General features: G+C 42.1%; 2 protein-coding genes across 3 annotated transcripts in view; both read right to left on the bottom strand.

Moving 5' to 3' along the window:
* Positions 1-22,415, bottom strand: part of LOC309560277 (antigen-presenting glycoprotein CD1d-like) — a 293,187-nt gene that overhangs the window by 67,293 nt on the left and 203,479 nt on the right. The window lies entirely within an intron of this gene.
* Positions 1-22,415, bottom strand: part of LOC309559765 (antigen-presenting glycoprotein CD1d-like) — a gene marked incomplete at both ends in the record, with an annotated part of 63,877 nt that overhangs the window by 9,699 nt on the left and 31,763 nt on the right. Inside the window, one exon of the mRNA XM_082263200.1 lies at positions 1,377-1,643. Coding sequence (XP_082119326.1) covers positions 1,377-1,643 — 267 coding nt within the window. The remainder of the gene's footprint in view (positions 1-1,376; positions 1,644-22,415) is intronic.

Raw genomic sequence — 22,415 nt, 5'->3', positions numbered from 1 at the left:
GCGGGTTACATAGTTACATAGTAGGTGATGTTGAATAAAGACAATAATCCATCCAGTTCAATCTGTGTAGGTGTGTGTGGACGTATTCATTTCCCATACCCCAGAATGTTTTGATCTTGGATATGTATGTCCAAGAGTCTTTTAAAAGTAGCCATACTCCCCGCAGTTACTACCATTTGTGGAAGAGAGTTCCACAATTGTATTGCCCTTATTGTAAAAAAAACCCTTGCATAGCCTGTGGTTAAATTGCTTCTTCTTTAATCGCATTGTATGGCCTCGTGTTCTCTTATACTCCTTGCGACTGAATCGTTTTTTTCTATGCTGAGATCACAGTCAAGGTATTTGTAAATCACTATCATGTCCCCTCTCAGGTGTCTCTTCTATAGGGAGAATAAGTTGAGCGCTTGTAAACGCTTCTCATAAATTAGGTCCTCCAATCCCCTAATTAGCTTAGTTGCCCTTCTTTGGACTCTTTTCAGTTCCAGCACATCCTTTCTGAGGATTGGGGACCAGAAATGGACAGAATACTCCAGATGTGGTTGAACCAGAGTTTTATAAAGTGGTAGGATTATAGTTTTATCTCTGGAATATAGCCCCTTCCTTATGCATGCTAATATTCTGCCGGCTTTGGCAGCTGCAGCTTGACATTGCATGCTATTGCTTAGTCTATCTTCTACTAAGACTCCCAGATCTTTCTCCATTCTTGATTCCCCCAGAGGTTCCCCCCCTAACGTGTATTTTGCGTTTATGTTATGGGTTGTGGGGGATTGGAAGCCAAACCTACTTTTGAGCCTATCCCAGATAGCTAAGTAATGGCAGGTGACCAGGTTTGCAAAGAGATCTGCGGTCTCCTGGGCGGAGCCATTTTAGATTGGCTACTGTTAGGAGGTCACAGTCCACCAACTCTATTGCCACCCACAATGGTGTTTCTTGTGTCGCGTGATATTTGGGTAATTGAGCCAGTTGTATTTTCTCTTCTATTTCTTATTCAATTTTTCCTATTCTTTTATTTTATATTCTATTATATTTGGAAATTCAAATTTGAATCAAATTTTAAAATGATTCGAAAATGTTTTGAATTTGATTCAAATTTTGTCTGAAATTTTGTTTCATTATTTTGGATTTGTTTACATTTGTTACTTTTGTAATTCGGAAATTTGTATACATCCGAATCTCAGAATAACAAACAATTTGTCCGAATTTCAATTCAGAATAAAACAAACCGCACAAGTCTAAACTGGATGTACTAGTGACTTTATTCAACCTCATGAACTACGTAACTATAATTTTTCGTGACAATTTAATAACCTCTGATTTTCTATATATTTTTTTAGCAAATTTTTACTTTCCAGTACTTTCCAGTACAAATTACTCACCCAGATGTACTATCAGTGGTTCTTTCAAGCTGCTGTGCTCCACTCGGCAGTAAACAATTTGCTGTTCGGTGACACTTACAATTGTCATTACTGTTATCTGGTAGGTCCCATCTCCATTGGGTAGAGTTGCAGTTGACATCACATGCTCCATTTTGTTCTCCTTCCACAAACTTACATTGATTGCTTTTGGATAGAATCCGGTCACCATACAGATGACCTCTGTTTCAGATTCATAAGGTTTTTTGGTGATGTAGACCTGTGGCTGGTCTAAGAAAAAATAGTAGAAAGTCAATAAAATAACACTAATAAAGGCACATACAGTATGTTATCTGTTTGAGATTGAGAATAGCTGTTTCCATGTAAATAAAATTGAAAGGACATATAGAGCCAAGAAATAGGAACACGCGTTTCTTATCTATTTGTTTATGGCATATTTGTAGATTTGACTAATTTTGTTTCCGATAGATCATTAAATCTTTCACATGACCCTCTTCCCCTTCAAATACCGAAAGTTAATCTCCAGCCTAGATTTTTTTAAATAATAGTAAAAATGGAGCCTTCTATTAAGCTAACCAATTAACTTAGAGTGCAGCTGCCATCAATTTTGGTATGTGTCAAAAAAATGTGTATAAATTATATTTGAGGCGCTAACTTAAATATCAATGTGTGCCCACATGAAACCCTACAAATGCAAATAAAAACAAAAACAGTCCTGTTTCTTTAACAAAAACATTCCACTGTTCAAGTACATTAAAAAACTATCCATAATAGAATTTCTTCAAAACACCACGTGCATATAAGTGTTCTATATTGTTCTTAAAAAGTGCTCTGTGAGGGGGCGTGGCTTGCCTAAGAGAAACATGAATGCATAATCCCTTCTCTCCCGCCGACAGTAGCCACAATCCACAGACATGGGAGGATTTACACCACATTCCCTGCACGATAACATGGGGACATCCTCGCGCAACAACTCTGCGACCAGATCCCGCTCTCCCAGAGACATCAGAGGATCACAGAACCAAGAAATCCCAGAGATGTTCATACAGCCAACATTGCACAGCCATCAACAGGGATCATCCTGCAAACCCATAGCTCAGGAGTACCTCAGCAACCCACCAACTCACCACAGGCTCCCACAACAAATTCGGGGACTCAGTCCCATCTCAGCCTAGATCATTTCCACTCAATTGCAGTGGACATTAAGAATACGCTCTCGGCGGCCATCTCTGATCTAAGACATGACATCCACATCCTGGGCATGAGTCCATGAGGTAGAAAAATCCTTAGCATACCACCAAACGGTCATCCGCATCATAAGCAAACAGATGGACTCTCACACCCTACATATGAGAGATATGCAACATCAAATAGAGGACTTGGATAACCGTGGACGGAGACACAACCTCAGGCTCCGAGGCTTACCAGAATCAGTCGAAGCAGACCAGCTACAGCCCGCCATCAGCAGCCTCTTCAATAACCTGCTCTAGGACTTGTTGGAGATTCTGGTGATGGTGGAGATGTCTTGCACTTTAGGGTGCTGGCAGAGGCGTAAGGAGGATGGTTGAGAGTAACAGACAGGTAAGGTGGTGCGGGATAAGGATGCTGGGAGAGGTAAAGGGGTAAGTGGGAGTGGATGCAATAGTAGTTTTAAGAACGTGTGTGGGGTCCAAAGAGTAGTGGTACTGGGTGAGAACCTGCTCACAAATTCAGAAGTTGTTTAGCTAAAGGTGGGGAAGACCGGTATTATAAAGTGGTATCTAAGTAGATGTGCGTGGGTTCTAGTGGGGATAGATAGGTGGCACAGATACCACTGAGTCAGGGTTGGCTTGGTAAGAGAGTGAGGTAGTAGGTTAGTGTGGTCCGCCCAGATAGTAAGCCACTTAGGGAGCAAACATGTGGTTCATAGAGGTGATTGAGGTTCCGATAAGTGTGATTTAGAAGTTTGGCAGCTGCATGGGGGGTTAACATCGTGTGATGGGCGCCGATCAATGGGGATGAGGCGTGAGCGGGTGATTTCTCGTCATGGCAGATGTGGTTGCAACTGTGTAGTGGAACAAGTATGTGGGGGAGAGGAATCACTAATAACTGCGTGGAGAGGCTTGTGGGAGGCAATTGTAGTGGTCGAAATTCTGTTTGAGGGGAGGTGTAAACTATTTTTCTTAGGTGGTAAGACGCCATGTTTGCAAATGCCTTGGCAAGATTGTAGTCTGTGCCCAAGCATAATGAGGTTGCTTTTTAGTGTTAGACGGGAGGGATTAACTAAACTTGTTATTGGGGAGAGGGTTTTAATGATGAAATGTCATATAAGAGCCTTTGTGGGAGTGTGGTCATCTGGAGCGGTGAGTGTTCACCAATAGATAGCTGGATTGACTGGTTATTGGTGTACAGTAATAGAATCTTTGGTGGTACAAACAAAAATATCTATACATTTAACATCAGCTAGAGAGACATATATGCGTACAGCTTATGTGACGTGGGTGTGTGGCGACTCACAGGAGCGGGTCGTCTCTGGTCTGGGGAGAATGTACAAAGTACTTTAAATATACTTTTGGTGCCATAGGCTTTTCCAAGTTCCTGGATGTGCGGAGAGAACATAGATTGAGATTCATTATAAAATAGTTATTTTATGTGGCTCATCATTCACTTCGATCTTATAATCGAATGTATATATTAGTTTGAAGGCCCGCTTTGTAACAACATTCTTTTGTTTACATTAGCGGTTTCCGGTGGGTGGAATGCTTGTGATGAGCATCTGCTTCCGGGTATCGTCTGATTGCTCCGCCTCCCTCGTCTATTTATTGGTGCGGCGTCTCCGTCTAGCCACACCCCTGACGATGTCACTGTATGACGAAATGCGTCGAGATTGGCTGACGGCTGACACATGCGCAGACTAGGGACGCGGTGGCCATCTTGTTGGTGGGGAAACCAACGAATGCCTGTATTTGCTACAACTGAACCCTGACATTTGGACGCCTTGATGTAAGCTGCTTTTTATATTCCTTTAATAAACTTGCTTAGAATCGCTGCACTATGAGGGGCATTCTTGTTTATGTTTTCTGAGAGTGGCGAGGTCATCAAGGTGGATTCTAGACCACAGTACCAGGAAGCTGAGAGAGGAGGAGCGGATTTCATCTGCCTTCCACATATTTGTATTTTTGGTGCTGCATGACCCTTTCGGGTCTAAGTTGTTGGTAAGTGTCTAGTGACTCCATTTGGTGGTGGATCCTTTTCTCTCCCCGCACATCTGTTGGACTGGTGTGTATATCTTAATATATGGGACATCTGATGAAAAGTTCTCACCCCAGATGTAAAATAGCAATTCAAACACTTTGATGGAAAAATGGATTGATGGAACTGTGGAATATCAGTGTGCCATAGAGAAGGTATGCCTGCTAATGGAATTTGCAAATATGTAGGACCCATCCCCGTTAAAAAAGGGGGAAAAAAGCAAAAAGAAGAAAATGGGGGAAGGGGAAAATTAGTATGTTTAACCTTATCTAATTAGGATTTATATATTATGATCTTCCAAATATGTCCCAGTATTACACAGCAACATGTTACCCACCATATCCAGGAGGCTGATTGTTGTGGAAATGAATAGGGCTTGAAGCATAGAAACCCGCTCAGTGCGCTGAAGATTAATACGCACCAAACGCCATTAATAGCTTGTACTGAAAAGTACAAATGTACCGCTCTTTTGCATAAGGTTTACCAAACGCTCGGCGACAAAAAAGAAACAGACACGCTGGGTCATATCGATGCCATTTGCCCAGGTCTCTCTCTCTGGGTATGTATGTGTGTGGGTGCGTGAGTGTGGATAAGCGCCAGTGGTTGTGTATGAGAGTTTCTGTGTGCTGTGTCCTCTGCATGCATGAATGGATGTAAGAGCTTGGGTCCATGTGTGGTCTGTGCTGTGTGTGTCTTCCTGTCTGCGTTTCCTGTATGAGTCTCAGGACAGGGCTGGTTTATTTACAGCAAGTGGACAAAAGGGGGTTACAGGGAGTGGCTTCAAGACCACCAACCACAGAACATGTATACATTCAAAAAGTACAGTGGGAATGAAGAGTCAGTGCTTATGTAAAAACACAGACATGTGCAGAGATGAGCAGAAATGGCTGCCATCTTATGGACCGGTCTGTGCTCATTCACAAACATGGACTCATTACCTGTTAGTGGATCTCATTAAATATGATTTATATATATATATATATGTATATATATATATATATATATATATATATATATATATATATATATATATATATATATATGTATATATATATATATATATATATATATATATATATATATGTATATGTATATATATATATATATATATATATTTATATATATATATATATATATATAAACCATTTTTAATAGCGACCATTCTATTTGTTCCAGTTGATGAGGCTTTATCTGCATAAGACAATAGCAGCAGTGTTTCAGTCACACGGATCAAATATGACTAAAAGATGCCATCCATTAATCTTGGTAAAATAATAAGAATTCCATATCACAAACATATCTCAGCAGTACAGGGCCCCGAATGGCGGATATACATCTGTGCGATGGACTCTCTTTGCTACAAGTATTGTGCCATCTCATCTTAATGGAAGGTTTTCACTAACAAGTGTTTCCGCAATGACAGTTAAAGCAATATTTGCTGTGAATAGCGATTACCAGTAAAACTGACACTGGGAGACATTATGACTATTTAACTAAAGAAATGTCGGCAATTACATTTCCACAACACTGATCCCCATATTATAAAAACTATTGGGGTCCTATGGCCACCTTTTATCTGTTTCGGACCCCAAAATTCCAAAGCTAAAGCTTTAATTAATAGGAGCTACCTGTATGGAGATATAAATTACAAAAGTAACCATAGGACTTTAAATCCACCAATAGGGAAACATATCATAGGTCCCCTCAAAATCTTCTCATAATTCTCTTACCTCAGTTAGAATTGACCCTCAAACAACAGGGGAAGAGAGAGAAAGACTTTCCAATTCCACCTTTGGTTATGACCACTTTGATTCAAGTAGGTAAATCAGATCAGGCAAATAAGTAAACCAGACCAGGCACATCAGTGATGCCTTCAAGCTGGAGCAATCACCTAAAGCAAGCTAATACCATGTACAGCATGTACAGCATATAACGGGTGATGAGAGCTCTTTTTTTCTTCTTCCCCCTTTTTAACAGGGATGGGTCCTACATTTTGCAGGCTCTGTTAGGGGGCATACCTTCTCTATGGCACACTGATATTCCGCAGGTCCATCAATCAATGTTTTTCCATCAAAGTGTTTGAATTCCTATTTTACATCTGGGGTTAGAACTTTTCATCAGATGTCCCATATATTAAGATGCTATAAATGTTTGTATAACAATGAGAAAAATCTTTGGAAATGTTTTTTTCATGCGCTAATTTAGCTCTCCTTTGTAGGAATGTGGTTCCTTTTTTTTTGGGGGGGGGGGGGGTATTTACAATGTTTTTTGCTATAAGGTTCCTCAGACCTTGTGCCATCTTTATATAAAGATAGATTTTGTTGGAAGTATACTCCTCAGGATGTTATCCCTCAGAAATATAGGCCAATATTTCTTGATACTTTTTTCTACACTTTTATATTGCAGATTAAATCCTGTGATAAACGTTATTTCATTTTTGTCTATTTTTTTAGGTTTATCTTTTAATAGATCTTTTCGCTTCATTCTATTAACCACCTAGCGATTGCAGTTTTACTGCGGCAGGCAGCCGCTCCCAGGCAAAGCTGCTCTGGGGCGCACTCCCACGCGCCCCGGCCCCGCCGCTGGTCTGATTTGGTTCAGAACCGATCAGTAATCAGGTCCAGGCCAATGATTTTTGGCCTGGACCTGTTGATCGGTCCTGACCAATCAGAGACTGACTTGTGCCTGTGTAATGTAAACAGAGGCACAGAAATGACCCTCGCTCTCCTCCCAAAATCCTTTTTGGATTCATTGAGAGAAGAGAGAGGATCAAAACTGTGAGTACTGCACAAGCACACTTCCACACACCTAGTTAGGCACATTTAACCCCCTGATCACCCCCCCCCCCAGCTAACCCCTACACCCCCTGTCACATCGCACACTATATACAGTATATAGCTGTTTCCTATATTTCTGTATTAGTGTGAATTGGTTTAGCGCTTGCGACCGTTACTTTTAGGCTTAGTATACCCACCATCCCCCCAATAAAGATTTAACCCCCTGATCCCCCCCAGTTAACCCTTACATCCCCTGTCACATTGCACACTATAAACAGGTAACATAGTGGTTTTCTGTATTAGTGTGATTGTGACTTCTAGCAAGTTAGTTTCTGTCCCAAGTAGGTTTAGGGTCCCTGCCACCCTCCCAATAAAGATTTAACCCCCTGATCACCCCCAGTTAACCCTTACATCCACTGTCACATTGCACACTATAGACAGTATATAGCATTTGTCTATATTGCTGTAATAGTGTGACTTGTGACTTGGTTCAGCGCTTGCGACCGTTACTTTTAGGTTTAGGATACCCGCCACCCCCCCCAATAAAGATTTATCCCCTGATCGACCCCTGATCACCCCCAATAAAACCCTTCATTGCCTTGTCACAGTGTCACTTTTATAGTGTACAGTTTTTTTTTCTGATCACTATTAATAGTGTCACAGGTGACATTAGTTAGCATTAGCGTCAGTCTAGGACAGCGCAGATCCCCAGCTCATACTTAGAAATATTAGTTAACCCCTTGATTATCACATACACACACATACACACACATACACCTCCATTACTAGTATAGTATCTGAACGGATCAATATCTTTGATCTAATCAAAACTATACTAGCGTCGCCAATAGTTTAGGGTTCCCAAAACACAGCGTTAGCAGGATCGGTCACGACACCTGACAGCACCTGCGTTTAGCCCCTCCGGCCAGCCCACCTCACTCCACCCAGGCAAGTGCAGTAATCAATAGATTACTGTCACTTCCAAAAAACACAAAACAGCTGTTTTAGCAGAGTCAGGCGTGATCCCTGCTAGCATTAGCAGTTTTTTGGTAGCGGTTGAAATAGTCCTTGACAACCAGGTGCTTTTTTACCTGTGAGTCACACTCCTGTACTGGTAAATTTAGTTGCTAAAATGTCCAAACGGTGGTACAGTAGTGAAGAGGCCTACATTATACTGACCATGTCAGATGAGACCGCTGGGGAAGCCTCACTGGCAGAATCAGGGTCAGTATACGAGCCTGTAGAGAACAGTGGCTCCCTGACAGATAGCTCCGACGACAGATGGGTCCCTGCTAGGGACGTACCCGACCCCATTCAGGAGTTGCTGAGATGCAGGAATTGCAGGGTGCTCGTATGGAGCAGAGTGTCGGTACTAGTGCCGCTCACACTTCTAGTGAACTGGCAAGCACCAGCGGCCTAGTACACCCTGGACCTAGAGCAACCAGCACTGCAGTATCACTTGGTGACCTGGCGTGTCCCATAAGTGCAGTTCAAGCTGGTGCGGTTGCTAGCACAAGTAGTGGCCCGCAGCCACCGCAAATTCGAAGACAGGCCCGTAGAGCCAATAGTGCCCTCACTGATGCGCTGGCATATCCTAATTGGCAGCCCACGGATTCTACAGCGCCCGTACTTTTTACAATTTTTACTTTTTTGACAATTTTACTCCCCTAAATTTTCAGATCTATTGTGGACCAAAGCAATTTATATGCTGGTCAACTCATCACCGTCAACCCAAATTCATCCCTTGCCAGACAATTCGGCTGGAAACCTATAACGGTTTCCGAGTTTAAAACCTTTTTGGGCCTTTCGCTTAACATGGGCATAACCAAAAGGAGTGAGTTGCGGTTATATTGATCCACTAAAAGTAAAAGAGGTTGAAACCGGCGCTACCTTTAAAGTGCTGATGTGTCAAATAAATAAATAAATAGTGTTTGATATAAAGTGCTAGCGTGTCTAATATGATGAATATTATTTTTATAAAGTGCTCATATGCTGGGTGATAACGGGTTAGATATTGCAACACTTACCATTCATAAGTGTTAGTGCCAGAAAAAACTTGAAAAGAAAACCAAACCCAGTGCTTTTATTTAAATTAATATTGTGTGTTACAGTGATAAATTGTGGAAGTTTTACATAAATAACATATAAACAAAAAGTGCTGGTTTTATTGAAAGAATGACTGTAAAATAATAACTTGTTATTTTATAACGTGCTGTGATCAAAAAGTGATGTGAAACTTCACATATATACAGGTGAAAAAAATAAACTAAAGTAGTGAGTCCTCTCTGGTAGAGGAATAAAAAAACAGGTGTTGATGAAGAAGAAAGGAGAGCACGGGTTGCAAACACCAATGTAGCCACTAGGTGTCGCACCCGGCCATTATACAACCTGTATATCAATAGGGACCAATATGGAATCCTGGGGTTCCCTCACCGCGATCTCTCCTCTTCCCGAGTGCCTCAGAATACAAAAAGAGAGAGAGGGGGACCCCTTGGTGCGATGTATAGTGCCAATTTTTTAGGGCGAGGTAGTAACTTACAGTTAGGCTGTCCTCGATCAGTAAAGAGAAGCCGGGAAGCTTCCGCGTTCCACGGCCCAAGCTCCAAATACCGGAAGTGACGTAGTGACGTAAGACTCCACCCTACGCGTTTCGTAATACAACGTCTACTGGAGGCCGCTCAGTCGCGATGAGGGAACCCCAGGATTCCATATTGGTCCCTATTGATATACAGGTTGTATAATGGCCGGGTGCGACACCTAGTGGCTACATTGGTGTTTGCAACCCGTGCTCTCCTTTCTTCTTCATCAACACCTGTTTTTTCATTCCTCTACCAGAGAGGACTCACTACTTTAGTTTATTTTTTTCACCTGTATATATGTGAAGTTTCACATCACTTTTTGATCACAGCACGTTATAAAATAACAAGTTATTATTTTACAGTCATTCTTTCAATAAAACCAGCACTTTTTGTTTATATGTTATTTATGTAAAACTTCCACGATTTATCACTGTAACACACAATATTAATTTAAATAAAAGCACTGGGTTTGGTTTTCTTTTCAAGTTTTTTCTGGCACTAACACTTATGAATGGTAAGTGTTGCAATATCTAACCCGTTATCACCCAGCATATGAGCACTTTATAAAAATAATATTCATCATATTAGACACGCTAGCACTTTATATCAAACACTATTTATTTATTTATTTGACACATCAGCACTTTAAAGGTAGCGCCGGTTTCAACCTCTTTTACTTTTTTATCACTTTTAACCCTCTCAGGGTTGGTTGTTGGCAGCTTACACCTTAGGTCCTTTTATTGTATTTATTATAAACTCCATAGCGCTGGTCACCTCCTGCATAAGACATATTGATCCACTAACCCAATTCACCATATGCGCGTGTTCTCTGCTTCCATGTCCAGGGCAAGATACGTGCAAATTCTGCGGTTCACGCACTTCAACGACAATGAACTCTGTCGTCCTCGGAGAGACCCTGAATATGACCAGCTCCACAAAATCCGGCCCCTCGTAAACCCCTTCAATCAGCGGTTTGCAGCCTTGTTAACCCCCCGACAAGTTGTCTGCGTTGATGAGTCCCTGATTAAGTTTACTGGCCGCCTTGCTATCAAGCAGTATCTCCCCAGCAAGCGTGCCAGATATGGGGTCAAGCTGTATAAGCTGTGTGACAGGGCCACATCATGCTATACAGTTTCTGTGTTTACGACGGAAGAGATAGCACTGTGGAGCCCCCCAACTGCCCAGACTACATAGGATGCAGCGGCAAGATAGTTTGGGACTTGGTGTCACCCTTATTCGGATAGGGGTACCATTTGTACATGGACAATTTTTATTCAAGCGTGCCACTATTTAGTCACCTGCTCGAATTACAAATTGGCGCATGTGGCACTGTGCGACCTAATCACTGGGGCCTCCCCCAATGGCTTGTAAATTCCCGTCTTAGTCAGTGGGGGGGGGAGAGCCTGCTTGAAAATGGACAAATTGCCTGCAGTGAAGTGGAGGGATACACAGAATATTTTCGTTCTGTCCTCCCTTCACACAGACACGACGGTCCAAATTCCTACGGCAATTGGTGTTTTGGAGAAACCCCTCTGTGTCCACGAATATAACCTTAATATTGGAGGGAAGGACCTCAACAACCAGCCTTTGGCGCCGTACTTAGTTGCCCGTAAAGCCATGCTAAAGCTATGCTGAACGCCTTTGTGCTATACAAAGCATCAGGACGAACTGGATCCTTCCTAGAATTCCAGGAAGAGATCATCAGAGCCTACCTGTATCCAGCTCCTGCCCAACTTCCCTTATCAGATGCAGTGAGTCGGCTGCATGAGAGGCATTTTCCACATGTCCTCCCGCGTACCCTTACCCAAAGACACCCCCAAAGAAGATGTTGTGTCTGTAGCAGGAGCTGATTTAGGCGTGACACACGTTTTTATTGCCCCTTCTGTCTCTGCATCGGGGAATGTTTCCAATGCTACCACACACTAGTGGAGTGTTAGCCTAGGGTACAGCACGACACAGTGTAGGGCACACTAACAAAGGGTCTCGAAAGATGTTCGATGGCTATTGACATTTTTTCCTAACCTGGAATGTTGCAGTTGAAAAAAAAGTGTAAAAAACAAAACAAAAATTACAAAAAAATATAAAATAAAAAAGGCAAAAATAGTTGTCGTTTGAGTTATTTTTCTGTTCTTACTCTGCTCTTTTACTCCTACTCTTCCTACATTACTTTTACTGTACTTTGTTACTGTTTTTCATTGGTAACCATTTTTTACTTTTCAGGTACCAATGTAATCTTTTCTTTCTATTCTATTGTTAACCAGTTTGCATTGCAGGTACAATCATCAGCTGCCACACTGATTTTATAAATTCTGACACAAACAGCGTTTGCGCTCAGCATATATGGAAATCTCTGATGGCAGCGCTGTAGGAGGTGATTTCACCACCGCAGTTAAAAAACCATTAGGTATACATGAAATTTGTCATGTATACCCATCATTAGAAAGTGGGTTTGGATGTTTTGGGCGGCTAATGGTGGGTATACTAAACAATTTTCTTGTGGAGATTTCTGTTTGGTTCTCCTTTTTCCGTTCAGCCCACAGGCTGCATGAAAAAAAAAAAAAACCTACTCTATATGCCAAACAAGGACCAGCGATGTACTGGTACCTTGCTGGGCTTTGAGTGGTTGTACCAGGATGATGCCTGCAGATTTAGGCATCATCTTGGTATTGTTTTTTACAGCCAGTGGTCGGCTTACATGTAAAAGCAATCCTTGCAGATAATTAGCTGCTAGACTGCTTTTACAAGCACTGGGTTTGGTTTTCTTTTCAAGTTTTTTCTGGCACTAACACTTATGAATGGTAAGTGTTGCAATATCTAACCCGTTATCACCCAGCATATGAGCACTTTATAAAAATAATATTCATCATATTAGACACGCTAGCACTTTATATCAAACACTATTTATTTATTTATTTGACACATCAGCACTTTAAAGGTAGCGCCGGTTTCAACCTCTTTTACTTTTTTATCACTTTTAACCCTCTCAGGGTTGGTTGTTGGCAGCTTACACCTTAGGTCCTTTTATTGTATTTATTATAAACTCCATAGCGCTGGTCACCTCCTGCATAAGACATATTGATCCACTAACCCAATTCACCATATGCGCGTGTTCTCTGCTTCCATGTCCAGGGCAAGATACGTGCAAATTCTGCGGTTCACGCACTTCAACGACAATGAACTCTGTCGTCCTCGGAGAGACCCTGAATATGACCAGCTCCACAAAATCCGGCCCCTCGTAAACCCCTTCAATCAGCGGTTTGCAGCCTTGTTAACCCCCCGACAAGTTGTCTGCGTTGATGAGTCCCTGATTAAGTTTACTGGCCGCCTTGCTATCAAGCAGTATCTCCCCAGCAAGCGTGCCAGATATGGGGTCAAGCTGTATAAGCTGTGTGACAGGGCCACATCATGCTATACAGTTTCTGTGTTTACGACGGAAGAGATAGCACTGTGGAGCCCCCCAACTGCCCAGACTACATAGGGTGCAGCGGCAAGATAGTTTGGGACTTGGTGTCACCCTTATTCGGATAGGGGTACCATTTGTACATGGACAATTTTTATTCAAGCGTGCCACTATTTAGTCACCTGCTCGAATTACAAATTGGCGCATGTGGCACTGTGCGACCTAATCACTGGGGCCTCCCCCAATGGCTTGTAAATTCCCGTCTTAGTCAGTGGGGGGGGGGGAGCCTGCTTGAAAATGGACAAATTGCTTGCAGTGAAGTGGAGGGATACACAGAATATTTTCGTTCTGTCCTCCCTTCACACAGACACGACGGTCCAAATTCCTACGGCAATTGGTGTTTTGGAGAAACCCCTCTGTGTCCACGAATATAACCTTAATATTGGAGGGAAGGACCTCAACGACCAGCCTTTGGCGCCGTACTTAGTTGCCCGTAAAGCCATGCTAAAGCTATGCTGAACGCCTTTGTGCTATACAAAGCATCAGGACGAACTGGATCCTTCCTAGAATTCCAGGAAGAGATCATCAGAGCCTACCTGTATCCAGCTCCTGCCCAACTTCCCTTATCAGATGCAGTGAGTCGGCTGCATGAGAGGCATTTTCCACATGTCCTCCCGCGTACCCTTACCCAAGGACACCCCCAAAGAAGATGTTGTGTCTGTAGCAGGAGCTGATTTAGGCGTGACACACGTTTTTATTGTCCCTTCTGTCTCTGCATCGGGGAATGTTTCCAATGCTACCACACACTAGTGGAGTGTTAGCCTAGGGTACAGCACGACACAGTGTAGGGCACACTAACAAAGTGTCTCGGAAGATGTTCGATGGCTATTGACATTTTTTCCTAACCTGGAATGTTGCAGTTGAAAAAAAAGTGTAAAAAACAAAACAAAAATTACAAAAAAATATAAAATAAAAAAGGCAAAAATAGTTGTCGTTTGAGTTATTTTTCTGTTCTTACTCTGCTCTTTTACTCCTACTCTTCCTACATTACTTTTACTGTACTTTGTTACTGTTTTTCATTGGTAACCATTTTTTACTTTTCAGGTACCAATGTAATCTTTTCTTTCTATTCTATTGTTAACCAGTTTGCATTGCAGGTACAATCATCAGCTGCCACACTGATTTTATAAATTCTGACACAAACAGCGTTTGCGCTCAGCATATATGGAAATCTCTGATGGCAGCGCTGTAGGAGGTGATTTCACCACCGCAGTTAAAAAACCATTAGGTATACATGAAATTTGTCATGTATACCCATCATTAGAAAGTGGGTTTGGATGTTTTGGGCGGCTAATGGTGGGTATACTAAACAATTTTCTTGTGGAGATTTCTGTTTGGTTCTCCTTTTTCCGTTCAGCCCACAGGCTGCATGAAAAAAAAAAAAAAAACCTACTCTATATGCCAAACAAGGACCAGCGATGTACTGGTACCTTGCTGGGCTTTGAGTGGTTGTACCAGGATGATGCCTGCAGATTTAGGCATCATCTTGGTATTGTTTTTTACAGCCAGTGGTCGGCTTACATGTAAAAGCAATCCTTGCAGATAATTAGCTGCTAGACTGCTTTTACAAGCAGTGGGTTTTTCTCAGGCTCTCCTGTCCCACCGGTTAACTCAAGAGTGCAGCCGGTGGTTCAATTATCTAACCACAGAGCTGATTGGAGAGGAGAATGGCTCCAATCATCTCTATGGCCTAAGATACAGAAGCTACAAGCATTTCATGACTTCTTTTTCACCAGAAATAAACAGCGCCATTGGGAAATTGGGAAAGCATCTTATCTTATGGTTAGATGCGTTAAGGTCAGAGGAGAGATCTAGAGTCTAAAAGACCCCAATTTTTTAAAAAAAGAGTACCTGTCACTACAGATTGCTATCATAGGGGATATTTAAATTCACTGTGATAACAATAAAAATGATTTAAAAAAAATGAAAGGAAAAGTGTCAAAATAACATAAAAAAGAAAAATAAATAAAATATAAAAAAAACAAGCCCTCTGTCCCCCCATACTTGCTCGCAAAGGCGCAAGCAAGCATTGGTCTAGTGTCATATGTAAACCGCAATTGCAGCATGCATGTGAGGTATCACTGTGAATACCAGGTCGAGGGCAGTAATTCTTGCAGTAGACCTCCTCTATAAGTCCAAAGTGGTAACCTGTAAAGACTTTTAAAGGCTTTTAAAAATGTACGTAGTTTGTTGCCGCTGCACACCAAACAATTAAAAATTATATAGTGTATATGTGCATTAAATTAAAAAAAAAATGTATTTTTTCACAGAAATTGTGTTTGGAAAATCTATGTGCAAATACCGTGTAACAAAAACATTTGCAACATCCACCATTTTGTTCTGTAGGGCCCCTGCTTTAAAAAAATATATATAATGTTTGGGGGTTCAAAGTAATTTTCTAGTAAAAAAAAATATCACAGAAAAGGCTTGGTTTTCAAGTGGTTAGAAGAGTGTGTGATGTGTGGCTAAGATTGAGCATAAAATGCCAGGACAGTTCAAGCACACCCAAATTACCCCTTTTTGAAAAGTAGATACCCAAAGCTATTTGCTGAGAGGCATATTGAGTCCATGGAGTATTTTTTATTTTGCCCTAAGTTTCGGGAAGGTGACAATTTGTTTTTTTTTTTTTTTTTGTTTTTACACAAAGTTGCAACTAAATGATATATTGCTCATGCATGCCATGGGTATATGTGAAATGACACCCCAAAATACATTTTGCTGCTTCTCCTGAGTACAGGAATACCACATGTGTGAGACTTTTTGGGAGCCTAGCTGTGTACAGGAACCCAAAAGCCAATCACCACCTTCAGGTTTTCTAATGGCGTAAATTGCTTATTTTACCTCCGCACTACCTGTCACAGTTTCAGAGGCCCTGAAATTCCAAGATAGCACAAACCCCCCCCCCCCCCCCCCCCCCAATGATTACATTTTGCAAAGTAGACACTCCAAGCTATTTGCTGAGAGGCATGATGAGTCCATGGAATATTTTGTATTTTGCCACAAGTTTCGGGAAAATTATTATTTTTATAATTTTTGTTTTGTTTTTTTTTGTTTTTTTACACAAAGTTGTCACTAAATGATATATTGCTCTTACATGTATTTACACCATAGTTTGTAGACAATACATATCACAGTTTTGAAGGCCACAAAATGCCAACATAGCACAAAACCCCCCCAAATGACCACTTTTCGAAAAGTAGACACCCCAGGGTATTTGCTAAGATGCATGGTGAATATTTTGCAGCTCTCATTTATTTTGGAAAATGAAGAAAAAAAAGGAAAATGCATTTTTTTCCTCTTTTTTCAATTTCCAAAACTTTGTGACAAAAAGTGAGATCTGCAAAACACTCAACATGCCTCTCTGCAAATAGCTTGGGGTGTCTACTTTCCAAAATGGGGTCATTTGGGTGGATTTTGTGGTATCTTGACATTTCAGGACCTCCTAAACTGTGATAGGTAGTGAGAAAATGCAATGAGAAATTTACGCCCTTTTAAATTCTGAAGGTGTTGATTGGTTTTCGGGGTCCCGTACACAGCAAGGCTCCAAAAAAGTCTCATACATGTGGTATCCCTGTACTGGAGAAGCAGCAGAATATATTTTGGGGTGAAATTACACATATACCCATGGCATGCGTGAGCAATATATCATTTCAATGACAACTTTGTGTAAAAAAAAATAAAATAAATTTTTTTTTAGTCATTTTTCTAACACCTGTGACAAAAAATATAAATATTCAGTGAGCTCAACATGCCACTCAGGACATTTATTAGGATGTTTTTCCAAAAACTGGTAATTTTGGGGGGGGGGGGGTGTACTGCCCTGCCATTGTAGCACTTCATGAAATGAGATAGGCAGCAGAAAGTAAAAGCTGCATGAATTCCAGTATTTACACCATAGTTTGTAGACGCTATAACTTTTGCGCAAACCAATAAAAATATGTTTATTGAGATTTTTTTTGACAAAGACATGTAGCTAAATACATTTTTGCCAAAATATATGAACAAAATTGAGTATATTGGAATTTTTTAAAAGACATAGTTGAAAATGAAATTTTTTCTCAAAATGTTCGCTCTTTTTTTATTAATATCGCAAAAAATAAATAGCGCAGAGGTGAACAAATACCACCAAAAGAAAGCTCTGTTTATGGGAGAAAAAGGACATAAATTTAGTTTGGGTACAGCATTGCATGACCGCACAATTGTCAGTTAAAATCACGCAGTGCCAAGTTGAAAAAAGGGGCCTTTTCATTGAACAGCCAAATCCTCTGGTCTGAAAGTGGTTAAATAGATCCCTACTTTTTATCAATTCTTCCTTTTTTGTATCCTTTTTCCAAAAATCTATCTATTAATACATCTGTCTGTATAATATAATCCTTTTCCTTGTTACAATTGTTTTTTATAAGGGTAAACTGTCCCTTAGGTATAGCTTTTGTCCACATGGGATGATGGCAACTTCTAGTTGATTAATAGCCATTTCTATCCACACTTTTAAAAAATGTTCTTGTGCCCAGTATATTCTCACCTTTGTATACCTCTAGGTCCAAAAATTGAATTTTCTCTTTATGCCAATTCCCTGTCAGCCTAATGTCATGTGTGCTATTATTGAGATGTTGTAGTTTAAATGTTTTAGATGTTGTTGTTTAAATCTTCGCTCCAATCCATCCGAAACTAACAGGACATAGTAAATCTTCAATTGCGGGATAGGTTTTGGAAAATTTTTCTCCTCCTCCCATTTGTGGGGAAATACATTGGCGACACTGGGAACATAGCTGGCTCCCATCGCCACTCCTTTAATTTAATTGTAATACTCATTATTGTATGTGTTAGGAGAATACCTGTAATGAGTGGAGACCTGTCATGGACTTGCAATAGTGTTTGGCAAGCTTACCCGTCCCTTCATGTCTGTATTACAGATCAGACTGCACTTCTGGTTCCTTTTTATCACCTCTCCTTCCTGTTCCTGCCCCACCCCAGGTCATCACAGGAAGTCTATATTAACCAGTGCACTGCAGGTCTGCTTTGCTGTTCAACAGTGTTTGTTCCTGTTTCCTGCATGCCGTGTGCTTGATCTACTTTTCTGTGTACCGACTTTGGCTTGTCTCTGACTATACCTGTTTGCCTGTTACCCTGACCTTTGGCCTGTCCCTTGGTTACCCTTGTCTGCCTGTTACCCCGACCTCGGCTTACCCATCACCATTCCGTGTGTCCTGAGTGGCTGCTTCCCTTCTCTCCCTACGGAGCATGACCTGGGGGACCCCAGGGACCGCGACCTGGGCCCAGCTGCAGCCAAGTCCATCCTCACCACTAGAGGCTCTGGTGAACACCTGCTGGGTCTTAGACTCAGCGCCCTGGGGAATCTTGGGTACACGTTCTGGTCCATCCGCAGCAGACTGCTATCGGGTTCACTACCTTGCGCTGTGCCCCTGCCCCCAACAGGGTGCAGTTGTCACCTGGCCACAGGTGACCTGACAAGACCAATGGTGACAACATCAGGCAAGCTCAGTTCTCAGGTCTGTAAAAGCCAGGAAAGTCTGAAATTCTTGACCAATAATCTGTGTTGGGGTCACAAACCAAGTTCGCTTCAGGAGAGAGTTTCATAGTCGGGGTCACAAGCCAAGGTCGATGCAGGAGGAGAGTTTTGCAGTCAGAGTCACAAGCCAAAGTCGTTTTCCAAACAGCAATAGAAGTAGCTCAATTAGAATGCAAGATCAGACCACAATCTGGCAACAGGAAGTGCAAAGGCAAGGCTTATATAGGAAGTTCATGGGAGGAGCAATGAGTTCAAGGTTCAATAGCAATCAAGACATGAGGCAGGGTTGTCCAATCATCCAAGATAGCTCAGTGATAAGAATCAATGCCAGATACAGAAGAGGTCCCAGGTTTGAACCCAAGTCCTGACAGAATCAGAAAAAGTTATTTTCCATAGCCATCTCTAGACCCTCCAAAAAAACTCTATTTGGATCTGTTTTAAATCAGTTTGTCCTTCTAGTGTCCATCTTACTGCTTCCAATGCATCTTCTTGTTTGATATTAGTATATAGTGATTCCACATCTGCAGTGGCTAGCATTGTGGAATCACCTATCTTAATATGTTGCAAAGATTTAAAAACCTCCTTACTATCCTTTAAAAAGGACCATCCATTACTTGCTAGTGGCTGAAAATAAATGTCCAAATATTTCCCCACTCGTGCAAAAAGAGAGTTGATGCCACTAATAATGGGCCTTCCTGGAGGTTGATGTTTGTTTTTATGTAGTTTGGGCACTTGATATATTACCAGTATTTTTGGCGCTTTTAAATTCAAATAACGTGCTTCCTTTTTGTCTAGAACTCCCAGCTTTGTTTCTTTTTTTGATCCATTCTTCAGATTTTTTCTTAAATTTCCTAGTAGGGTTCCCCATTAATTTTTTATATGTCATTTTATCACTTAGGATTCTCTGCATTTCCTTTTCATAATCCTCTTTCTTAAATAGAGCAAGTCCTCCTCCCTTGTCCGCAGGTCTGATTACTATTTCCTTTTTATTTTCTAGTTCCCTTTATCACTTCTCACACTTTAGTGTGGGAAAAAAATCTAGACTAGATTTTTTTTTTTTTACCTTCATATAGAATGTAGAAGGCTTATTTACTATCTGTGAGTCACCATCTCTATTTATTTTGGTAACCATTGTCAATGGGACAGATAGTGATGGGACATACAAAATTTTACATTGGTCATCCAAACAGGTTGTGAGTGGAGGGGGTGTCTTTTTCTAAGCCAACTGTCTAAGAGGGAATTTCCATTAACTTTGTTGAAACTTCCACTGACTTCCTGCTGTGTCTCCAAGACAGGAAATTTAGGGAAATCCGGGGAACAGAGATCAAAGAAAAAACTTCTCTAAATTCAAAAAGGTTTGTCATCCAGTTCACTTAAAAGTACACCATGAAAAAAATAGAGAAACATCCACTGTTGGCCTTGTTCTGAATATGCTAGTTGTCTGTGCATGGCTTCCCTACTTCTCAGCACTGTTCCTGGAAAAATCAAGCAGCAAATGATAAAGAAATTAATTTATTATTTGTGTACTTGTTCTGGGTCAGTATTGAAGCCAAGGCATCAGCATCAGTGGGTGGTTAGCAATAGAAGCCTGCAAATGTCCCTCGTGTCAGTTTTCATGTAAAGCTGAAGTCCAGGGACGATGCATTTACCCTTGCGTTAGTCCCCCCTCCCGATTGTATAACTGAAGAATTCCTTTCTGAGCGAGCTTTAAGCAGGCTTAAAACATACAGTAGACTTCAGCTTAAGTAATGTTATTAAGAGCCATAAGAGCAGTAGGAGATTATCTGGACAAAGCTCTTCAAGAGACCAGCCGGTGTTCCCTTTAACAGACCCACAGCTGACTATAAGGCACCAGAGAGGTAGCTAATCACAAGGTCACAAGGTCTCCAAGATCTCTGTGTATGTACTCGCAAGACAACTTTATCCCCCAAGCACTCACTCCAATGGGAATAACAGGCAATCCAATGACAGGGACGAATACCTCCACATGTTGTGGACTCATTCAATGCGATATATGTTCTTCATGTCTGTGAGTATGTTTTTGGCTTTTTAATAAAATACATTTTAAAGGTATCCAAGGGTAATGCACCAGGTGTTTTGCGTCTCCTTTCTCTTTTTTCTTATGTACTCACAAGGCCCAAGGACAGATGGCAGCCTCCTTCCAATCTTCAAAATGACACCTTCCAGTGATACTGGACAAATCTTTCAGAGCTCCCCTCACTCAGCTTCTTCTTAGCACCTGGGCCTCAGCATTCCACCCACCTGAGGCCTATTCAACAGCAGCTTGTATGTTGCGTTTGATAAACGATATGATTTTTATTATATTAATCAGACATAACATTACATGTTCACAGACTCACAAAATCAGGTTGTGTTTGATACTTGTCAAACAAATGCTGTTGGATACAATGGGAACTTAGATACAATTGTTGTATTCAGTTGACAGTTTAAACAGTCCATTGTTTCTATAGATCAGTGTTTCTTAACCTGGGTTCGATCGAACCCCAGGGGTTCGGTGGGTCAGTCTCGAGGGTTCGGCACGCCCTCCGCTAGTACCACTTCACTGTCAGGGACTATTTCTCCAGTTTCGGGCATGTCCTTCCGCTCCCGCTCCGCGCCGTCATCATGGAAATACATAACATCCAGTGGCGTAGCGTGGGGGGTGCCGGCCGCACCAGGCGCAACATCTGGGGGGCGCATCCGCTCCGGAGTGTCATGTCACTCACTCTGTCATGATAGGCTGGCCGCCGCCGCCCGCCGAGTCTGCTCGCACTCGCAGCGCTCTCTGCCACTGGCTCACTCTCACTGCTGGCTGTGCAGCTCGGCTCCCGGCCGAATCAGATCCAGCTGGAGCTGGCGTCGCCCACTGTGGAGTGGTGGGGGGGTAGACAGGCCAGGCATGCGGTGCGGAGAGGGACTGTCTGGGGGAGGGACTAACCCGTGCAGTGGCAGCTCAGCGCAGCGCGGGAGAGATCCACCAGGCAGCAGCAGCAGCAGCAGCAGCAGAAGAAGAAGCCGGCAGGTGAGAGGCCAGAGAGCCAGTGGTGACAGTGGTGCTGCAGCCTGCAGGAGGAAAACCTAGCCTGTGATCGGGAGTCGGGACACAGGTGAAAAAAAGGTAGGACTGGAGTAGTACTGGCTGTACTAGTCTAGTGACTGACTGTCTGACTGACTGTGTGAGAACACTGAGAAGACTATGTAAAGGGGATCTATTTTATGGGGAACCTGGCCTGCTGTAAGGGGGGAGATCTAAATGGGGGACGGGACCTCACCTCACCCTGGCCTGCTGTAAGGGGGGATCTATATGGGGGACATGATCCCCCCTTACAGTAGGCCAGGGTGAGGTGAGGTCCACCATATAGATCCCCCCCTACAGCAGGCCAGGGTGAGGTTAGGTCACTCTGGGGTCCCCCATATAGATCCCCCCTTACAGCAGGCCAGGGTGAGGTTAGGTCACTCTGGGGT

This window comes from Pelophylax lessonae (genome assembly GCF_965119305.1).
Source record: "Pelophylax lessonae genome assembly, chromosome: 7".
Taxonomy (NCBI): domain Eukaryota; kingdom Metazoa; phylum Chordata; class Amphibia; order Anura; family Ranidae; genus Pelophylax; species Pelophylax lessonae.
This window is presented reverse-complemented; position numbering and strand designations above follow the sequence as displayed.